Genomic DNA, 19583 nt, shown 5'->3' on the forward strand with positions numbered 1-19583 from the left:
TTTTTTTTTTTTCTTTCGCCTGCCATCGCAACGGCGCACGCTTGAAGCCCACATTGACACATGGACAGGGGTCCCCGGGGCAAATATTCGTAACGCATGCACCCGTTGGTTGACATCTTGGGCGTCTCTTTTCTCTCATGTGCTTTTTTTTTCTTTTCTTTCTTCCTGATGTCTGTTCTATCCATCACTTGGCTTCTTCCATTCAATTAAACTGCGAGGCGCGGGGGTTCACTTTGGCCACAACCGGATTTTCTTTTAGATCTTACAGCCACCAAGTGGTGTCCTCACACCTGCACGCCTTCCTCTCTCATACTACCGCTAGCCATTGTCACGATTGGTATTATTCATTGGACACTGGCCCGTTTCCATCCTCTTCCACTCAATAAGCACGCCAGTGTAGCCCTATTCCGATTCGGCGGTTGACTGCAACAGTTGGAGGACACCTTGTTTCGCTGGCCGACATTATATGACAGACACAGACAAAACCGGCAATTCCCAAAAGAATTCACACGATGCTTCTCTCAACGGACCAACAACAAAAGCCTAACAGCCTCGTCTTCGAGGCAAATGGAAATGGGAGTCATGGAATGACTGACGAGGATGATGCTTCAACAGCCGTCGAGTCATCCGTTCCTACACACCCTCTGGGGGTCAAGCCTCTAGGCAACAAGTACTTCCATACTGGGGAGGATGCCCGGATCAAATTGGGTGACCTGCAAGTCCTGCCTGATGAGATGCTTGCCCAGCTCTTTGAGTATCTGGACAAGCGTACTTTGAGGCTTCTCGGGTATGCCTGCAAATTTCTCTACGCTCATTGCAGCTATGACGATCTCTGGAAAACCATCTTCTTAGAGTAAGTGAGACCATATCTCTGACGCAGATAACTGTCATCATCCAACCTTACATAGTCCCCTTCTTTCCTGGGAGTCATCCGACCCCTGACCATGGAACTAGCCCAACACGTATTATCAGTAGCGTAGACGGCATTTCTTGTCAGATATTCCCCTTCTTTGATATCGGAGAGTTGAGCATCTTTCCCGACATGTCATGTGTAGTTGTGTAGGCTGTTGAAAACACCCGACATCTGCTCAACGACGAAATAGCACCTCGTGAGAAACAAACGGACCCAATCCATGTTAACAGAAGTGTAGGTCTGAATTCAAAGACAAGTCCTCTTTCCAATGGCAGGGCTCTTGGAGGGCAACTGTTCTCGGCCTCTCACCCGAGAAGCGTATCAAGATCGACTGCAGCAACGTTTTCTCTGACGTCTTGCATCGTCCGTTTGTTTGCAGTCACATCTCGTTGCCAAAGTACACGAGAAATATTCCGCCAGCGAACAAGATCCCCAGTCTTGACGACCTTACCTACGAGGAGTTCGCGGAGAAATGGAGCAAGAAGCCTTTTATCCTCACCAGGTGCATCCAGTCATGGCCGGTCCTCAAGTCCTGGAATATGGATACTCTACACAAGGTGTACTCGGATGTTGTCTTCAGAGCTGAGGCAGTGGACTGGAGCTTCGACACATACTACCAGTACATGATGGACAGCCATGACGAAAGTCCCCTTTATTTGTTCGACAAGAAGTTCGCCGAAAAGATGAATATCGAGGTCGGCGAGACCAAGGATGCGGCTTACTGGAACCCGGACTGCTTTGGAAAGGATCTCTTCGAGCTACTCGGTGCTGAGCGGCCGGCGCATCGCTGGATGATCATCGGGCCCGAGCGGAGCGGCTCTACCTTTCACAAGGACCCGAACGCGACCAGCGCCTGGAATGCGGTCATTCAAGGAGCCAAGTACTGGATCATGTTCCCGCCATCAGCCCAGGTCCCCGGCGTCTACGTTTCCGAAGACCAGAGCGAAGTCACCAGCCCTCTCAGTATTGCGGAGTGGCTCCTCGAGTTTCACGCAGAAGCCCGCAGACTGCCCGAATGCAGAGAGGGCATTTGCCACGCAGGCGAGATCCTCCACGTCCCCAGCGGCTGGTGGCATTTGGTTGTGAACCTTGAGCCCGGCATCGCCCTCACTCAGAACTTTGTGCCAAAGGCACATTTGTCGGACGTGCTATCTTTCTTGAAGTACAAGGCCGATCAGATTTCGGGATTCAAGAAAGAGGTCGAGGATCCGTACACGCTCTTTGTTGAGCGTTTAAGGGTCGAGTATCCTGAGCTGCAGGAGGAGGCTGTGAAGCAGATGGAAGAGAAGCAGGGAATTAAGAAAAGGAGATGGGATCAAGTGGTCGGCCATGATAGCGCCGACGGCGGACCAGAGCAGAAGAAGGGCGGAGGTTTCTCCTTTGCCTTTGGCTTCGGCGATGATATCGACGAGGAGGATGAAATTCCTTAATGGTGATTACCGGGACCGAAACGGAACTCTGGTCTGGTGGCTCTGGTCACTAAATGGATGACATCACGTCGATATGCATGTAAATACGTACGTACCCAAAAGTATACCATCTAGACATCATATAGTGCCGTATTCTCCAGCGATTGGCTGTTTCGATCTTCAGGGGCAAGCTAAGAGCTCAGGAGTTGCCCCGGACGGACAAGCAGTGGTGAAACTTCGCGGCAATCCTACAGGCTACCGCTACCTGCCCTACGATGGCATGGCAATGATCATCCGTGACGGTCGTTCACGGCGTATGAACATGGAATGAACTAGCAGGACTGGATAAACTGTTATATTGTTCTTCATGTGCTCGGAGAGCATGGAAGGACACGGAGATCGACTGAGCGCATTAGTCTGTGTTGAAGGTCGTCGAGCATCAGAGCGAGGGTTTTCTTCCGATGAGACAACCTGGAGAAGACGGATGGACAATTGAATCGTCGATGAAAAGGGATCCATACAATGCGCCCGTTTTCGACAGATCTCTGTGGCTTGTATGACGATCGAGCTGCCAATGAGGATCCGTAACTCAGCGAGAAACTGGCCGTGACCGTAGCCTTGGGATGATGGGTCATGGCCGCCTCCGAGGCCACCCCATTGCGCCTTGCCCACGAAGGATTCCACTTCCTTCTTTTGGCCCCTTTACACGACCCCTTTCATCAAATCATGAATGAAGCGATGACGGCCCCTGTTTGGCCCAGGTACACGTTTCGAAGGGGCATTTCTCGTATAGGGGTTTCCGCCAACACAGCAGCATTGAATGGGGCCAGTCAGTCAGTGCTGGCATTGTATCACCAAGGAGCTAAGGCTGAGGAACATCCACATACACTCATACGGTAGCTCAGTAACACAGGGGGGAAAGGTGACAAGAGGAGGTCTCGCGGCTCTCAGCTGAGTTGATATTGGGTCTGTGCACGGTACGTATCCGGTAAGAAACAGCCCCGCTGTTGGAATGTTTTGGCAAAGGAAGTCTCCACTCGACCCGGTGCGCACCCCGACAGGCGGCCACGAACAGCTCGACCCCACGCGTCCATCAGCTCTTGCTGCGTTCCAGGGCCTCCCCCGTGCTAGGCCCCGACTCCCCGCCGATTTGGCGTGTCGCCCTGGCACCCATCCCGCACAATGGAAGGAACAAGGAACCAACTGCTGGTTCCAGTGTGCTGTGAGCGCTGAGCACACCACCAGAGGAAGGTGCTGCCACGACCGGCGCAGCTTCCCCTGTGCATCCCATCCCCATCCACTCCCGTCATCCACACCTGGGCTCGATCCGTCTCGTTGTTTCCTCGTCCACCACGCAGTCGAGACTTTGGTTTCTCCCACCCAGTTTGTTGCGGCGCCCTTGAGGTTCTTCCCTTCGCGGCCTCCCACTCGTTAGGTCGGGCAGATCAGTCCCGATCATTGCACACCTACCCTACCTAGGTACTGTCGGCCAAGATAGGTAGCTGACTACCTCTACGTACTTCTTACCACTCCCTTCTCTAGACCTAACTCATCGCTTCCTTCCTTCACCACCATTTCTACCATCTTATAGTTTCGCGATTAGCATCGTCAGTTTGTTCCTCCCTCCAAGATTATTACCAATCCTTCTCGTCTGAAGGGACCCGTCAACATTGGCAGTTGTGCCCCCGACATTTTGTCCCAAGGACCGACCCAAAGAGCCAAGAAGGTTGTCAAGGTTCCCGCCCCTGGATCCTACCTATACTCGTACCCAGCCAGTCCGGGCTCTTCAACGTGGTGTGCCCATCTTGTCACACCGATATCCGGCCTCTCACAACATCGCACAATACGCTGCCCAACTTCCACTTGCTTCTCTTTTATCTTTACACCATACGCTCGTCCGCCACGCTTAAGCTTACCCCATTCACTACTCACCGTTTCGCGACGAGCCGACACCCCGACACCCATATAACCTCAACCACAAGCAAGGTCCCCTGTGACCCCTCCGCTGTCCGACGAGGCGGTGACAACATGCTACTAGAGGTAGTCGGCCCTTATTCTCGCTGCCGTGAAACTGCCCGATTCTCGATCATTACCGTTTGCTCGGTTCCTTGACGAACCACCCATTGGCCTCGCCAATTCGACTTCGAATCCCCCCAATTTTGGGATAATACCAGTATCTTTTCTCGACTAAAATTCCCGACCTCGACTCACACGTACTCGATTCGCCGGTGCCCGACATACCCAGCCCGCCCTTGCGTCCGAGGCTGACGCTGCCGGCATCCGTCTCATCCGGTCGAATCACATAATACAACAGCCGCCGACTGTTCCAAGCACCTGGTGGCTTTCGCACTACACGGGCGCATTGTCAACCAACGGCGGCGCTTATAAAGAAGACACCAACGCCCAACTACACACATACAATTCACCTTGCGTCCAACATGGTGTCTGACGAGACATACGACATTTGTCTTCCGGTCCTAGAGGACCCAGACCTTGACGATGAGGAGAAGACAGACAAGCTACAGGACCTTCTCAGGGAAAAGACAACCTTGAGCGGGCAGTCACTGGATAATGCAGTGTTAGATGCCATGTGGAGGTTTCGAGACGGAGGCGGAACGGCGACATCTCCGCCATCCATACGACAGAGCATTCTCCGACGCCCGTCGCCGGCTCCCTGGAGAGGCTCTAGCACCCCTCTTTCCAGCTCGCCTCGCTTGAGCGTCAGTCCGCTCGCCCCTCCCGGATATGTACCGACAACTTTCGGCCGGGCCATGTCTTCTACGGCTTCCCCTTTTGGTTCGCCTAGGCCATCCCCGCGACTCGCGTTTGCTACACCCGTCCCTCACAGTCCTAATTTAAACGCCTATCAGTTTGCCGCCAATGATGAACCCCCTTCGCAAGAGGTATTCGGAGATTACCAGTCGGACAATGTAGACTGGCTCGTTAGTGACGATGACCGTCTCAGTGTGACCTCTTCCATCGGCGGCTCGAGTGGCTTGAATGTGGCCGCTCCCGAATTCGTATCGACTCAGCAGGCCGATATGAGTCCGTTTGACATGTTGAGGTCCATCTTGGGTCCGAGTAAAACGGATGACGAAATCGGCACTGCCCTTGCTATGCATGGCTATGACCTGAGCGCCACCGTTGCCTCTATTATGGGCGACCAGGCACAGGATGATGTCTCCCTTTTGGGCCATAACGATGAAGCCAAGGTGGTTGTAATTGGCAAGTCAATGACCCCTGATCAACGCCCTGCGACTCCGGCCGACCAGCAGAGATCGGGTGTGATTTGCAAGTTTTACCTGTCCACCGGGCAGTGCTTGCGCTCTGATTGCCGGTTTAGCCACGATTTGAGCAATCATATCTGCAAGTAAGTTATGCCTTTATCTTGAGAACGCAGAATCTGAGGCTGACTTCCGTAGGTACTGGGTTGCTGGCAACTGTTTGGCTCGTGATACCTGCGTATTCTCTCATGACCCGGCGAATTTGGTGAACAAGCTGCATATTGACGGTTCGGGCACACCACCGACGCATTACTCGACGGTAAACGTTCAGGACTATAACAGTTTTCCGTCCTTGCAGCCGGGAACTCCTGAGCAGTTGCCCGTTTTCCCAGCGTCAGCCAACACTCCCGCAGTAGGGATCACTCCGCCGCCGGGCTTCAAGGGCCACCACAACTACGGCTATCCCGACCGTCCGCGATCGCGGCCTGGTAGCCGACACCAGCAAAAGGAAGTAACGCAAACGGTCCCGTCTCCGGACGATGCGGATGCGTTTCCTACTCTGGGCGCCGCTTTGGCCAAGCAAAGCAAGAAGCACCATGGTAAAAGGGGTGGACATGGCCACACCGGTAGTGGCAGCAGTAGCAGCACCAAGGAAATCGCTAGTCCAGGCCCGAGCACACTCGCCGATATTGTCAAGATGTCTCCCTCTCCTGTCAACATCAACCTGAGGCCTAATGGTAAGCTGGGTCGCAATGGCAGCTCTACCAGCATTCGAAATGGCGAGAACAGCGCTGCTGCTCAGGCTATCCCACCGCCCAAGCACATTCCTTGGCTTGAGACTGGAGAGAAGGCGAACAAGGCGTATCTCAAGGCACGTCAGGAGGCCATTAAGCACGGCGGCTTGCGCAACAAGTTTCTGCAAAGGTACGTCGTTCCTACCAGGTCATAACACAGAGGGATGACAAATACTGACCATCATGTATAGTGCGGCTCAAGCGTGGAACCGCAACGATGCCCGTGCGGCCAAGGCGCTGAGCTTGCGCGGCCAGAGCGAAAACGACCTGATGAGGAAAGCTCACCGTGAAGCTGCGGCGCTGCTCTACGAGGAACGCAACAAAAACAATGGCAGCTATCCTGAGATCTACGTTGACTTGCACGGCCTACACCCTGAAGAGGCAGTCGAATACCTTGCAGGTATTTTGACCGAGAACACAAACGAAAGCAGACCTGTCTATGCCATCACCGGTACCGGGCATCACAGCAAGAACGGCAAGGACAAGGTGGGCAAGGCGTTGCGCACTTTTCTCAACGAGTGGCACTACGCCTACCGTGAGTTCTCGGTGCCGGGGGATAGAAATAGCATGGGCGGGATTTTGGGTATTGATGCGAAGAGTTGGGATAAGTCATTGTCGCAGGATGGGGTTAGTTTGGTGAAGAAGGACGAGCTCAAGGGGGATGTTGATATTCTTTCCCAGGGGGTAGAGATTGGGGAGGGGAAAGTGAAGCTGCTTGTTAGGGACCCGATGGCTACCAAGGAGATTCCCAAGGGTCCTGCTAGCTACAGGGGAAGGTGATCGGGAAGAGGAGGACAGGAATTTTGAGTATGACGAACCACCGATAAGCCGAATTCAGTATATGGAAGGGTGGAACTGGAAGGAAGTCTTCAATGAGGATGGATGGGAAGATGGGAGCAACAAGCCCGGCTGGTTGACAGCGGTAGAGCATAGTGGCGGGAAAGAGGAGAGAGAAGTATCGATTATCAATAATCATTGAGCCATTACAGCGATGTGCATGTTGTGGCATGAACGTGATCGAACATGTGGTGACCGTAACTACAAGGTCCGATTGGAGTCTGTGAATAATACATCATGGCTCACTCTTTGCAAGCAAGACGCAGCTGCCCCCAATTTCCCCACGGACGAAGATCCGGGAGTTTAAAGATGGGATGGGCGACGCTTGGGTGCAGATCTCCAAAGATCTCGGCCAGGGCCGCCAGGGGGTGTTTTGTTGATGGTCAGAAGGATGGGTACCTATTCTTGGGATGGCGTGGAATCAGAACAGGACGTCCGAACGTCTGGCCCATTCTCAATGCTATCCCTGTAAACCATCATGGATCCTGTCCGCCGCTCCCGGCGCTGCCCCTCTCTGTTTCTCAGTTGTCATGCCCCTGTCGCTGTCTCTCAGTCAGTTGTCCCAGGTGCATGACGTTGATGTATCAAGTCCCTACGTGCAGAAGAAACGGGGTGGTTGGTGTAAGAGCGAAAATGAGGACGGATCACCGCGGGAAGGGTGGTTTGGAGATAAGATATTATCGAGACATTCAAATGTTGGAATTACTGAAATCTTAAAAGAGTCGAGCTTCATAATCAGAAGATGAAGGGTCTTACGGGTACACTTTTAGACGAGCGAGCTTCCACTTCGCCAGCCGTTCCCAATGGAAAGGTCCAATTCTTTCAGCTTACAGTACCTGAGTACCTCACAGCAGCAGTGTTTACGAGACGCTAAAAAGGAACTGAAGGCCAAGGAGCCCGAAACAACCAACCAAAATGTCCACGGGTCCCCTGTGCTGGTCCGCTAGGTGCTGTTCCAGATTGGCTGATTCACTTTGCGAGTGGCGGAGTTTCGGTCTCCGATTGCACCGGAGAGTTGGAACGATAGGGCAACTTCGACTGCCTCAACTGACTGACTCCCGTCCTTGTGCAACACCACACCTTTTACTGTACCGTATTACTTCATCCTCGGCACAGGCATCTCTTATTACCTAGAGGTACCTACTACCAAGCCTCTTTCAAGCTTTTTTTTTTCTCCTTTGATCGAAACACTTTGTTTACTTTGTTTCTTCCCGATATCGATCCAAAGCTGTTTCAGATCTTCTACAAGGACATTTAGACGCCGACATCTAACAGGTCATATCACCTCAATGGATGCAACCAGGTAGCAGAGCAATCTTCTAACCAACGACACTTCAACTAACTCTACCTACCTACCCATCTTCCTTTCACCTACCCACTCACCGAGCCACCTTCCTCGACCAACGTCCAACCGTTTCACCCCCAAAGTCCGGTGAACACACGGCACGGCGCTTACTACCCAGCGTGTTTAAGTCCGAGTATCAATCCCTACATCAATAGTCAGATCAGCCCAACCTCATTATCCTACCATCCGATCACTCGACTCTTCACCGATAAGACCTATTACTTACCCGTCTGTCGTCCTCCGACGACAAGAACCCCATCATCATGCCGGACCGCAACAATAACCACACGGCCCGCGACGCCGCCGCCGCCCTCTCCATGAACCTCTCCTCCTCCTCCTCCCCGCGTCAAGCCACCGCCTCCCCTCGCTCCCGCGGCTCCTCAACAGACACCACACCCACGCACTCACCGACTTCTTCCCCGGGCCCCCGCGTCGGTCCCAACGGCGAAGACCTTCCGCAATGGGCCCGTCCCTCGGCCTCTAACATCCGCCGTCTCTCCTCCGGCCGTCCCTATTCCGTCTCCCGAAACGCTTCGCACCGCACCTCTACCGCTGCCGGCGGCGGCGGCGGCGGCGGGCGTGTCAGCCAGCTCAAAACCCTCGCCCTCCGAGCCATCTCCACGGGTCTAAGCATCGCCCAACGCGCCATCACCATCTTCCTCGGCCTCTCGCTGCTCCAAAAGATCGCCATCCTCGTGGCCCTTGCCATCTTCTTCTCGCTGAGCGTCGTAGCGCTCGTCTACTCCCACGCCATCTTCGCGTCGCTCGGTCCGCTGGCAGAGAAATGGCGAGCGTTGCCCTTCGGCTGGCTTATTTGTTTCGGCCTGGTGTTCATGACGGCGTTCCCCCCGATCATCGGTTACTCTACCGCCGTGACCGTCGCGGGATTCGTGTACGGGTTTCCCTGGGGCTGGCCGATTGCGGCGGCGGCGACGGTGTGCGGGTCCACGTGCAGCTTTTTGGCGTCGAGGGGCGTATTGGCGGGCTATGTGAATCGGTTGGTCGGGCGGGATAAGCGGTTTGTGGCGCTGGGACAGGTGCTGCGGAGGGATGGCTTGGGTGTCCTGGCTATGGTCAGGTTCAGTCCGTTGCCATATAGTTTGAGCAACGGGTTTTTGGCGACGGTGCCGAGGTTGAGGGTGGGCGGGTTTGCGGTTGCTACTGGGTTGGCTACGTAAGTTTTTTTTTTTCCCCTTTATCATCTTCCCTTTACCCCCCTTTGGTTGGTCGTTATACTAACAGTGATCTCCGAAAACAGCCCCAAACTCTTCGTCCACATCTTCATCGGCTCCCGCCTCGCCCTCCTCGCCTCCTCGGGCGACAAGATGACCACCCGCGACCGCGCAATCAACTACGTCTCCATGCTCGTCTTCGGCGCCGTCGGCGCCGCCGTCGGCTACCTCATCTGGAAGCGGACCATGTCGCGGGCCGAGGAGCTGGCGCACGAGGAAGGACTGGACGGGGTTGACGCGCTCGCCGCTGCTGCCGGCACCACGGCCGCTGGGGAGGTTCATCGCACGGCGGACGGCACGCTCGAGGTGGACGATGACGAGGAGGATTATGCGGACTTGGAGGGTAATACCGGCGGGAGATTGTTGGTTGGTGGGAATGCGGGCAGGGAACAGGATTTGAGGAGGCAGAGTAGCGAGAGCGACATCTCGCTGTGGGAGACAGATCGGTATAGGGATAGTTGGGATGAGGAGGCCAATTTGGAGGGCAGGAAGTAAGGGAGGGCGAGTTCATTTGAAGAGAATGAATGTGTTTTATTTCTTCTGTCATTTTCATTTGTTCTTTACTTTTTCAGGTTCTTTATGTGGCATATATGCACAAAAAGGAGCGAGCAAGCAAGCGGGTGGTGTCCATCGCGTATAGAAAATGGGGAAAGCAATAAGGTGTTCTAAGGCGTCTTTGGGAAAGAGAGCATTTGGGTTTTTGTTTTGATCACATATTGTACATGATTTGCTTTTGACGGCGTCCTTGCTTGGGCCTTGTAGCTGGTTTTATGCCTAGACATCATATTGGTTACTAGAGGAAGAAGTGCAATAGATCACACAGGGTGAGAGAGGGTAATACAGTACATATGAATGTTCAATGCGAAGATTGTTGTTAATACTACTAAGGTATGTATCTTCCGAGAAGCCTGTCATTCATTATATGATTATTGATGATATGGGGAATAAGTATTGATGCAGAAACCCTTGAAACTCCTCGCTATCCATTTGCAAAAACCGGGTAGTAAAAAACCAAAACAACCACCATGACCTATGAGCTATGACAAAGTTTCAAAACCCAACCAACAAGCCTTTGACTAAGAACAACAACACGCTCGCCTGCTTGCTCCTGAGATATTATATGACATGACACAACGAACAAATACAAGAAAAGAGACTGGATGCTCTCTCCCCCTCCGGACCCGACGTTCCTGCCCTGCTCTGTTTACTTGCTGCCGCCGCCCTGTTGAAATTGCTGCATAAACTGAATAGCTTGTTCCATAGGATATCCGATGAAGACCGGACCATTGAAGTTGAAAACCATGGGGGCCTGTTGTTCCTGACCTGTTGCTGTCTCAGCCTTCGGAATCGGGAAATCTGCCATGTTGATGAATGTTGGTTGTGGTGTGGGCATAGGTTGTGGTATATGATGATGATGCTCCTCGACCGGCTTGGTAGGTTCGACCTTGTGATACGCCGTCTCGTTGTGTATAGTCTCTCCTGGTGCTGCTTCCTGCTTGGGCGAGTGGTGCTCAATCTTTGTGCTGGATGAAGCAAATGCAGCCATCTTGGTGGGATCAAAGGGACATTTCCCAGCCCCGGGACCCTTCTTTTCCTCCATATCTCTCGACACCTCTTCCTGCTTGGGTGGTTCAACCTTTGTGTTAGATGAAGCGAATGCAGCCATCTTGGTATGATCGAAGGGACACTTCCCAGCCCCTGGACCCTTCTTGTGAGAAGGAATCTCATCTTGAGCCGGCGGACTCGAAGAAACCACAGGCCGAACCGGACTTGGGCTCCGACTCCTTTGCCTCCGGGGTTGGTCCTCCATGGCTGGTACGGGAATGCCCCATGGCCGACTGGGCGACTCTCCCAAACGCACCTCTCTCAAAGGACGATCAAACCGACCTTCACGTTCTTCCTCATCTTCTACGGGCGGCAGATTCTGGTCGTCGTCCTGAGTTTCCGGTGGCGCTTGCGGGTCACTGGCGGAAACAGACTTGGCCCAGTTCGCTACTCGATCATTGGAGCTTCTATCGACTTGCTCGGGGTCTTGATATTGATCTCCTCCCGTCGCTAGTAGTGGTGAAGGCAGCATGGGCTTGTGCAGATGGCTCAGGTCCTCGATCATGTTGACCAGATTCCCGTACTTGGCATCGAGCTTCCTTACTTGCTCTTCATTTTTCTGATAGCGCCTGACGCAAACCTCATGGCTGCGCGGAATCTCGTGCTTGTGCGTCTCCACGTAGCGAGCAATCTCTTCAGGCGAGTGCTGGTCAAGAAATCGGATTGGACACTTGGAGGCAGCAGTGTGGGCGGGCATCGACGTCGAGTCCTCGTACATGGCAGCGCAGATGGGGTCAGAGGATTTGTGTGGAGTGGGGTCCATGGCAGCGGCCCCGGCGCCTTCATTTAAAGCAGCAGCAGCAACAGCAGCAGCATCTTGGTCTTGGGCGCCATCGCCAGTCACACCACTGCCAATACCAAGGTTGGGCGATGCTTGGTCTTGGACAGCGGGAGGCGTGGCAGCGGCAGCAGCAGCAGCAGCAACAGAAAAAGGACACGCAAGGAGGCCCTTCTTCTTCCCCTCAACAGTAAAGTCCTTTTCGAGCACGGTCGACATGGTAGTCATGGTGTCGGCGGCGGTAACGGGAGAGGTGGAAGCCTCCTCCTTGCTAGAGTCACTGTGTTTGCTGGCCCTTCCCATGGCAGCGGCAATGAGCTGAGCCGCCTTTCTCCCCTCTCTGATTTGCAAGGCGATCTCGTGCTGAGAGTTCCCAGGCTGGATGCGCTGAGGCAAAGGCACGACGGATGAGTTGGTCGGGACAGAATAATAGTGCACGTCCGGGGGAAGCTGGAGCTTTGCGAGCGTTTCGGCTACCTCGGGGACGGCAGGCGCATATTTATCGGCTAGACACTGGTACTAAATTGCGGGCAACTTGTGTTAGCCAGATGTGATCGCCACATTAAATTATGACAAGCGCAATGTTGGGTGTGAATTCAATCAGACAATAGAAGTTGTCTCCACGTGCTGTTGATAGGCAGCGGGCAGATCTAGAGCTATAAAACATCATGGAAAAAAGGGGGGGTTGGAATTGGAGATAGGAAATGGAGGGTGTTTTACCTTACCTGCTCGTGCGCAAAGCGAAGCTTGTGCTCAAGGATGGTCTTGCGGTCGATCAGTGATTGGACTTCATCTGCCAGGGCAATGAAGGACTCAGTTAGAGTCTGGGTTAGTTGTAGGTAATTCATCCCACGGCATTTGTTGCGATGAAGCAAGTATTAAGAAGAGAAGACGGGAGGCTGAATGGGACGAGAATGCGCCGCGTGACAGGTTCGGAACAGCAAGCTCGTTCGTTCCGCCTTTTCCAGTCTTCCAAGTCTTCCAATGATGGAAAGAGAAGAAAGGCTTTTCCACAGCTGTCCGGCCGCGGTTTTAGTCATCCCACGGGATCCACTTTTTGGACCACTGCACCGCCCAGAACGAGCCCCGCCATGTTTGCCCGAGCGCCGGCGTCCCTTTGGAGCCCGAGGCCCGTTGGCGAGACCCCACCCAGAACCAACTCTCATGCGGGGCATTTTGGGACTTGGGGTTGGCACTTGGCACTGAACCCCGAACGACACAGCGGGACGCCAGGGGCAACCAGAGGGCCCGGGAACTAAATACTAAGGGGCTGTTTGGCGCGCAAGGAATGGGGCTCTGAAATCTTCTGACAAAAGGGGTTCAGAATCGCATTTGGAACCACTCTGAACTTTTTTGCTCTGAAATCCTCGCTAAATCCGTTCTCTGAAATTTCTGCTCTTATAATAGAGTTTTAGTTAATTAAGAGTTGTAATTCTTTTGAAATTAAATTTGAATCTTTTAAAGGTTATATTTCTTCTAACATATACTTTTGTATTAGATATTATACTAAAATTAGTGCAACCTACTTCTAATACTACTTAGATTGATTATTATAAACTCCGCCGCTCTTATTTAATAGCGTAAACGTATCAAGCCTGTTATATCTTGTAAGATGCTAATATTAAAGTTGGTAATAATATTTATTATAACGTTGTTAATACTATAGATAGTCCGTTGCTTTATTAATTGTATAAAGGATAGCTAGTTTACAATATTAGAGTTTTTATATAAGTATATGGAATGATTCTAATTATTACTGAAGATAATACTATATATGCTTTATAAGTTAGTAATATAGCTAGGTAATTATGCTTCGTCATTCTCTTAAATAATAATTTTAATTTACGAAAGGAGTTTTTTTTATTTTACCATATTGTTAACATGTAGCTAGTATTATGCTTTGTAACTACCTTATTATCACAAGGGTAGTGTTCTGAGCTTGGAACAGTAGTTTAATTTCGCTGATAAACTACTTTGGCCCCAAAATCCTTGTTAAATTCTTTGAAGTCTTTCCATTCAGGCTGGGCTTCAAGACCTTCTTATACCAAAGAAGCTTGGTGCGTACTAAGGTACGTACTAAGCTTTATTGCTTGAGGCCTCAAGGTATTCATATAGTAATCTTCATACATATGGATCTTCTTGAGTGCCTTCAACCATTCTACTTTCTTCTTCTGACACCGATCCTCGTTCGGTCGCTTTGATTCTTGCTTGACTACTGTGATCGCTTCTATAATAACTGGAAATTGCCTCATCTCGCTTACTAGCGTCGTCGGCAGTTTGATGGTTGGCTCGCTAGCTTGAAGACGTTGAGAAGGGCTTGAGTAAGCAATGCTAGTAGCTGAGAGTCTGGCTAAAGTGAGGTTGAGCCTCGCGGCCTACAGCCGCTGGGCATTCATGAGGCTCATTCTAAGTATTTGAGACTCTGCTAAGCCTTGGGATCCTAACTCCTGGACTGTGGGCAATGTCCGTGTGACGCTTGTACTACTTTGTAGTATAGAAGACTGATTGAACTATTTTTTCTATGGAATCAGTCAACTCAGCCTTTGTAGAACGTGCTAGAATACAGAGGTTTTTTCATTGTATTTTGTGATTCTCCAACTTGTTCGGCATTTCTTCTGTTATAATGTACTAGCTCACGTAGTTTCGTATTGCGTAGTTAGGTACAAATGAATAAATAACTAAAACTAAAAAAGAAAAGAGGAAGAGATTGAGAGCTGAGCTCTAAAGTGCATCCTTACATAAGAGAAGCCCAGATTCTGCCAGTCTCTACCAATCTAATCTCATAATGTATGTGTGACGAACGATAGTCTGATCTGCTTAAATGAGATAGCTAAAGGTAGTAACTATCAATGCTATTCAGTGAAGCCAAAAGGTTCATAACAAGTATGCTCGTAATACTGGTCTCAGCGATAATGATCTATTGACTACTGTCAAACTATCTAACAATCTAAGTTCTCCCGTAGTCCCTTTATATCTGCTCGCCCTCTGCGAGATATCTGTTTCCGGATGTCCACATAGACGTAAACCCCATAGCGTGTGGTTTACAAGCTGGCTCGATTTGTGAGTCTGGCTCGACTGGTGAGCCTAGCTCAACTCTCCAGAGCCCTTGCCTGCTCAGAGCTCTTTTCCTGCCTCTGGTTACACTGCCTAGCTTACGCGTGGTTGTTGTGTACTGGTGGCTTGTATCACAGGTTGACATTGGCTATATAGTGTGCATTCCGAGTTCTGCCTTGCAAGCAGAACATCGTCCTATCTTTTGTAGGTTTGGCCGTCTAAGCATATGCACCCTAGCCTATCATAGCTTGGTTGGCCCATGCCTATCATTATCAGCTCCTAACAGTATGAGAGTTGCGGGATTTATATCTTCACACCTTCTAGACTAATTTGTTATTATAGAATGCACTAGAAGCTTATAGATTTAGTTCATTTCTTTTATAGTATAATGCTCCTACAAGCACTTCTATCAACTTACAGAAACTTCTACACTCTAGAAGCTTTTACACTCTAGAAGCTTCTAGATACTTAACGTTTGTGTATATAAAAACCCCTTATCTTCTCTCATTAGTCACTCATTAAGCAAGCAAGCAAGCACAATTTAAGCAATACAATATAGTCTACTTCTATAGTGCAGAGTTCACTGTAGCATCTCTATACTGGTGCTATTATTATAGGCTAGTTAGGGCATCGCAGCAAATGAATAAATAGAAGGATACGGAGAAGTTAAAATACTTAAAGAATTTAATAAATAACTACTAAAAATATTGTCCTAATGAGAGAAAAGTCAGTATACCTATAAGAAGTACAGCATAGTTGACACAGATGCTAGCCAAAAGAATCGATAAGGTTCTACGAAGAGAGAAGGGGAGAAAAGGACGCCCTTTGGGCAGTTTAGCTGGCTGTCCTAAAGAAGAGACGTGGACGCGTACAGGCTAATGTTGCCTGCCGCGAGAGTGAAGCACTCGCCTGGCAAGATTGCCAGGCATTTCAGCCACGAGCACTAGCCCCATGACAATATCTCATACTAGAGTCGATAGTAAGAAATAAGTCCACTTCGTTAATGAAAAAGATTGTTGCAAACGAAAGTGAAACTATTTTCATTGAGAATAACAGTATTCTTTTTATAGCACTGGAATTTAATACGGGATTATTGCAAGAGCACAGTATAAAGGAGTCGAAGGCAAAGTTCAGATTCCATCTATAACAGAAGATTTTAGATGGGGAGAAGAAAAAAGAAAAAGAATTAGATACAAGCGTTCAAACCCAAATAAATACCCTCGTTGCACCAGCGACAGCGGGACCCACATGTGGGTTGCTGGCTGCCAGCGCCGTCACAATTATAATATTATATATAATTAAATAAATTAATTGCATAAATTGGATATAGTATGCTATCCCTACTCTTATTTAATAAATGATTAGTAGTCCTACGGCTACGAGTATAGTATCACGCTAGTTACCGTCGCAAAGTTCTATATTAAATGCGCCTAGCGATAAGATAAGAAATTCTTACAAAGAGATCCCTTCGCAAGCCGGCCTTTGGCCGCGCCTTTTTTAGTAAAACATTTTACTTTTTTACTTTTAATACTACGTATTGCACTATTTGCATCATGGTATCTGGAAGCACCCAGGTTACCCTATTAGTTGAGAAGTAGTTGCTTAAGAGATAAGCTAATTGGATTATGTAAATAGAAATACTGTGAAGAGGAAAGGAGTGTGTGCTGCTTTGCTAGTAGTTTGAGAGCTGGCTATTTTATTAGTAAATCTGTTAGTTGTAGTTGATAAAAGAGTATGAAAGAAAGTTATATTTCATTTATTGATCTATATATACAAAAGTAATAGACTCTACAATTTTAGAATACCAAACAGCATTTTAAAATAGAGTTCTGAATTAGAATAAGATAGAGTTTAAAAGCTTAGTATTTTATAGTGAATTCTAGTTTAGGAGAGTTTGTGCTGTTCCTTTACAAACTACTTTAAAAAACCCATTTTAGAGCCCCATTTCTTGCGCGCTAAACAGCCTCCAACATCACAATATCTACAACTGTGAAGTCATTATGAGGTCGGGCAAGGAATGTAAATATACGGTTGCACGATGAGTAACCGGCTTGATTCTTATGCATGTCAGATCATTCTGATACTCTTTGGTCAACTGCGTCGTTCCTGAGGGTACTTTGGAGGTTACAAAACCGGGAGGAGAGGAAGAGCCAGAGTTTGATATTGATGGGCATGTGTTAGAACACATTAGACATAACAGCATCAAGCCCATCGGGTAGAATGAAGGCAACCAGCTCCCAAATATTCAGTTGTTGGAAGCAAGGTGTGGTCTGTTGATTTACCCTGACACCTTTTTGACCCCGTACTGCTTGGAAGTTGTAACCGTCAGCTTACCTCTTATATACTACCCCGCGATATCACCATGACACTCTTCTGCTATAAGCGTGATGCCTCTGGGTTCATGTTGTTTCGACATCATCTTCATATTCCACCTTGAACCCTCATCAACATAAACACTAGAGCCTGCCATCACCACGGCATCCTTCATTACTGATCAACATGATGGCTGCTAAAGCCATCCGTCCAGCTCGTCTGTTGAGCCGCACAGCACACATTGTCCCTGGTAAGTAGGGAACCCGAACATTACCAGATCATGGCATCGGCAGCAGTCTTCTAACACACACCAACAGGCCAGCTACGCGTTACAGAGCTGACCTTTGAGGTGCCCCTAAACCACTCCAACCTCTCTGCCGGAAGTCTCAAGCTCTTCGGCCGCCAAGTCACCAAACATGAAACTCCCATCGTGCCCCGCACCAACAGCGAGCAGGACGAGTACAACAGGAAGCCCTACCTCGTCTACCTCGAAGGCGGTCCCGGCTTCGGCAACAAAGAGCCCCAAGACCACAACCTGACCAAGACGGCCCTGGACAAGGGGTACACCCTCCTCCTCCTCGACTACCGCGGCACCGGCCTGAGCACGCCCATCAACCAGCCCCATCTAGCCACGCTGGGTGGCCCCCAGGAGCAGGCCGACTACCTCAAGCACTTCCGCGCCGACAGCATCGTCCGCGACGCCGAGGCCGTGCGCCTCTGCCTGACTGCCGACTATCCCGAGACTCACAAGAAATGGTCCATCTTCGGGCAGTCCTACGGCGGCTTCGTCGCGCTGACGTACCTCTCGCAATTCCCGCAGGGGTTGCGCGAGGTGTTTCTGACGGGCGGGCTCGCGCCCGTCAAGCGCACGGCCGAGGAGGTGTACACGGCTTTATACAAGAAGGTGGTCCAGCGCAACGAGGCCTACTACCGGAAGTTTCCCGAGGACGTGGAGCGGGTCCGGAAGGTAGCCAGGTACTTGAAGGAAAACCCCACTTCGCTGCCGGGCGGCGGCGAGCTCACCGTCGAGAGGCTCCTCGGCATGGGTCTGTGTCTGGGCATGAACGGCGGCCTGGACCTCATTCACAGCACGATCCTGAAGATGGCCATGGACATCGAGCAGTTCGGCTTCATCACGCGCGCGGCAGGCGCCAGCTTTGAAGGCTCGGTGCCCTTTGACACGGCGCCCATCTACGCCATCCTCCACGAGTCCATCTACGTCAACGGCTCCGCTCACGGGGCATCGAACTGGGCCGCTTACCGCGTTGGCAAGAAGCTTGCTGCGGAGTCCGAGCCGGGACTCAGCTGGCTGTCTTCTGCTGTTGTCAATGACGACGAAGCCCTCTCCTCCGCGGACACCACCAATGACAAACCGCTGTACTTCTCAGGCGAAATGGTCTACCCCGCTCATTTTTCCTGCTACCCGGAACTGAAAGACATGAGGCAGACGGCCGAAATCCTCGCCGCGTACGACCAGTGGCCGGAGCTCTACGACCTGGACCAGCTGGCACGGAACGAGGTGCCCGTTTACGCGGCCAGTTACGTCGAGGACATGTATGTCGATGCGGACTTTGCGAGGGAGACGGCCAGGGCCGTCAAGGGGACCAAGGTGTTTGAGACGAATGTCATGTATCATGGTGCGCTGAGGGCCAAGACGGAGGAGGTTCTGGGGCAGCTGTTTAAGTTGAGGGATGATACTTTGGATTAGTAGCTTAGTATTGTAAGGGGGTGAAACGTAACTGAGAATGCGCCTGCCTATCCTGGCCTGGCCTGGCCTGGCCTGGAAGCCCCTCTCTGCATGTTGCCTGTTTGGGATGGCCTCTTGAGATATACATCTCTGATGAAGATGATGCTCCGTTTGGAAAGTTGAAGTGTTAAGATTCAACTATAAGCGCAAAACCCTGTAAGCGAAGAGGAGACCCAGGGATTATGGGTACTAAGTATAGATCCCGACAAGGAGACAACATATGCCTTCATGAGGGCCTTGAAAGCCCTGGAAATCTCATGGGTCTATCTATGTGTAGTATCCATATCCTGTCGTGGTGGGCTCCCCTTCTAAGAATTCCCTCCTTTCAAGGC

At 50.8% G+C, this 19583-nt stretch overlaps 5 protein-coding genes across 5 annotated transcripts; 4 read left to right on the plus strand and 1 right to left on the minus strand.

The window, feature by feature from the left end:
- Window positions 1–154: 154 nt before the first annotated feature.
- Window positions 155–2578, plus strand: SMAC4_00368 (uncharacterized protein). Its single transcript, XM_066089416.1, has 2 exons — window positions 155–853; window positions 1152–2578. The coding sequence occupies exons 1-2, from the start codon at window positions 513–515 to the stop codon at window positions 2341–2343; spliced, it is 1533 nt and encodes a 510-aa protein (XP_065945854.1). The 5' UTR covers window positions 155–512; the 3' UTR covers window positions 2344–2578.
- Window positions 2579–3114: 536 nt separating this feature from the next.
- On the plus strand, window positions 3115–7336 carry SMAC4_00369 (uncharacterized protein). The gene is made up of 3 exons (XM_003351775.2): window positions 3115–5692; window positions 5745–6470; window positions 6532–7336. Exons 1-3 carry the CDS (start codon window positions 4761–4763, stop codon window positions 7118–7120), a joined length of 2247 nt encoding a protein of 748 aa, XP_003351823.1. The 5' UTR covers window positions 3115–4760; the 3' UTR covers window positions 7121–7336.
- Window positions 7337–8324: 988 nt separating this feature from the next.
- Window positions 8325–10634, plus strand: SMAC4_00370 (uncharacterized protein). The gene is made up of 2 exons (XM_066089417.1): window positions 8325–9696; window positions 9781–10634. The coding sequence occupies exons 1-2, from the start codon at window positions 8786–8788 to the stop codon at window positions 10247–10249; spliced, it is 1380 nt and encodes a 459-aa protein (XP_065945855.1). The 5' UTR covers window positions 8325–8785; the 3' UTR covers window positions 10250–10634.
- Window positions 10635–10639: 5 nt separating this feature from the next.
- On the minus strand, window positions 10640–13312 carry SMAC4_00372 (uncharacterized protein). The gene is made up of 2 exons (XM_024655425.2): window positions 12863–13312; window positions 10640–12656 (listed from the first exon to the last, which is right to left on the minus strand). Exons 1-2 carry the CDS (start codon window positions 12983–12985, stop codon window positions 10959–10961), a joined length of 1821 nt encoding a protein of 606 aa, XP_024511009.2. The 5' UTR covers window positions 12986–13312; the 3' UTR covers window positions 10640–10958.
- A 4024-nt stretch (window positions 13313–17336) lies between these two features.
- On the plus strand, window positions 17337–19516 carry SMAC4_00373 (uncharacterized protein). The gene is made up of 2 exons (XM_003351778.2): window positions 17337–17754; window positions 17822–19516. Exons 1-2 carry the CDS (start codon window positions 17691–17693, stop codon window positions 19210–19212), a joined length of 1455 nt encoding a protein of 484 aa, XP_003351826.1. The 5' UTR covers window positions 17337–17690; the 3' UTR covers window positions 19213–19516.
- The last annotated feature ends 67 nt before the right edge of the window (window positions 19517–19583 follow it).

This window comes from Sordaria macrospora, chromosome 1 (assembly GCF_033870435.1).
Source record: "Sordaria macrospora chromosome 1, complete sequence".
NCBI lineage: Eukaryota > Fungi > Ascomycota > Sordariomycetes > Sordariales > Sordariaceae > Sordaria > Sordaria macrospora.

Bases quoted from the DNA above. Each gene is read 5' to 3' on its own strand.
- SMAC4_00368 (XM_066089416.1), top strand. From the start codon at position 513: ATGCTTCTCTCAACGGACCAACAACAAAAGCCTAACAGCCTCGTCTTC. The intron at 854-1,151 runs GTAAGTGAGACC...ACAGAAGTGTAG, and splicing joins TGGAAAACCATCTTCTTAGA to GTCTGAATTCAAAGACAAGT.
- SMAC4_00370 (XM_066089417.1), top strand. From the start codon at position 8,786: ATGCCGGACCGCAACAATAACCACACGGCCCGCGACGCCGCCGCCGCC. The intron at 9,697-9,780 runs GTAAGTTTTTTT...CTCCGAAAACAG, and splicing joins GTTGCTACTGGGTTGGCTAC to CCCCAAACTCTTCGTCCACA.
- SMAC4_00372 (XM_024655425.2), bottom strand. From the start codon at position 12,985: ATGAATTACCTACAACTAACCCAGACTCTAACTGAGTCCTTCATTGCC. The intron at 12,657-12,862 runs GTAAGGTAAAAC...CCCGCAATTTAG, and splicing joins TTCGCTTTGCGCACGAGCAG to TACCAGTGTCTAGCCGATAA.
- SMAC4_00369 (XM_003351775.2), top strand. From the start codon at position 4,761: ATGGTGTCTGACGAGACATACGACATTTGTCTTCCGGTCCTAGAGGAC. The intron at 5,693-5,744 runs GTAAGTTATGCC...TGACTTCCGTAG, and splicing joins TTGAGCAATCATATCTGCAA to GTACTGGGTTGCTGGCAACT. The intron at 6,471-6,531 runs GTACGTCGTTCC...CATCATGTATAG, and splicing joins CGCAACAAGTTTCTGCAAAG to TGCGGCTCAAGCGTGGAACC.
- SMAC4_00373 (XM_003351778.2), top strand. From the start codon at position 17,691: ATGATGGCTGCTAAAGCCATCCGTCCAGCTCGTCTGTTGAGCCGCACA. The intron at 17,755-17,821 runs GTAAGTAGGGAA...ACACACCAACAG, and splicing joins CACAGCACACATTGTCCCTG to GCCAGCTACGCGTTACAGAG.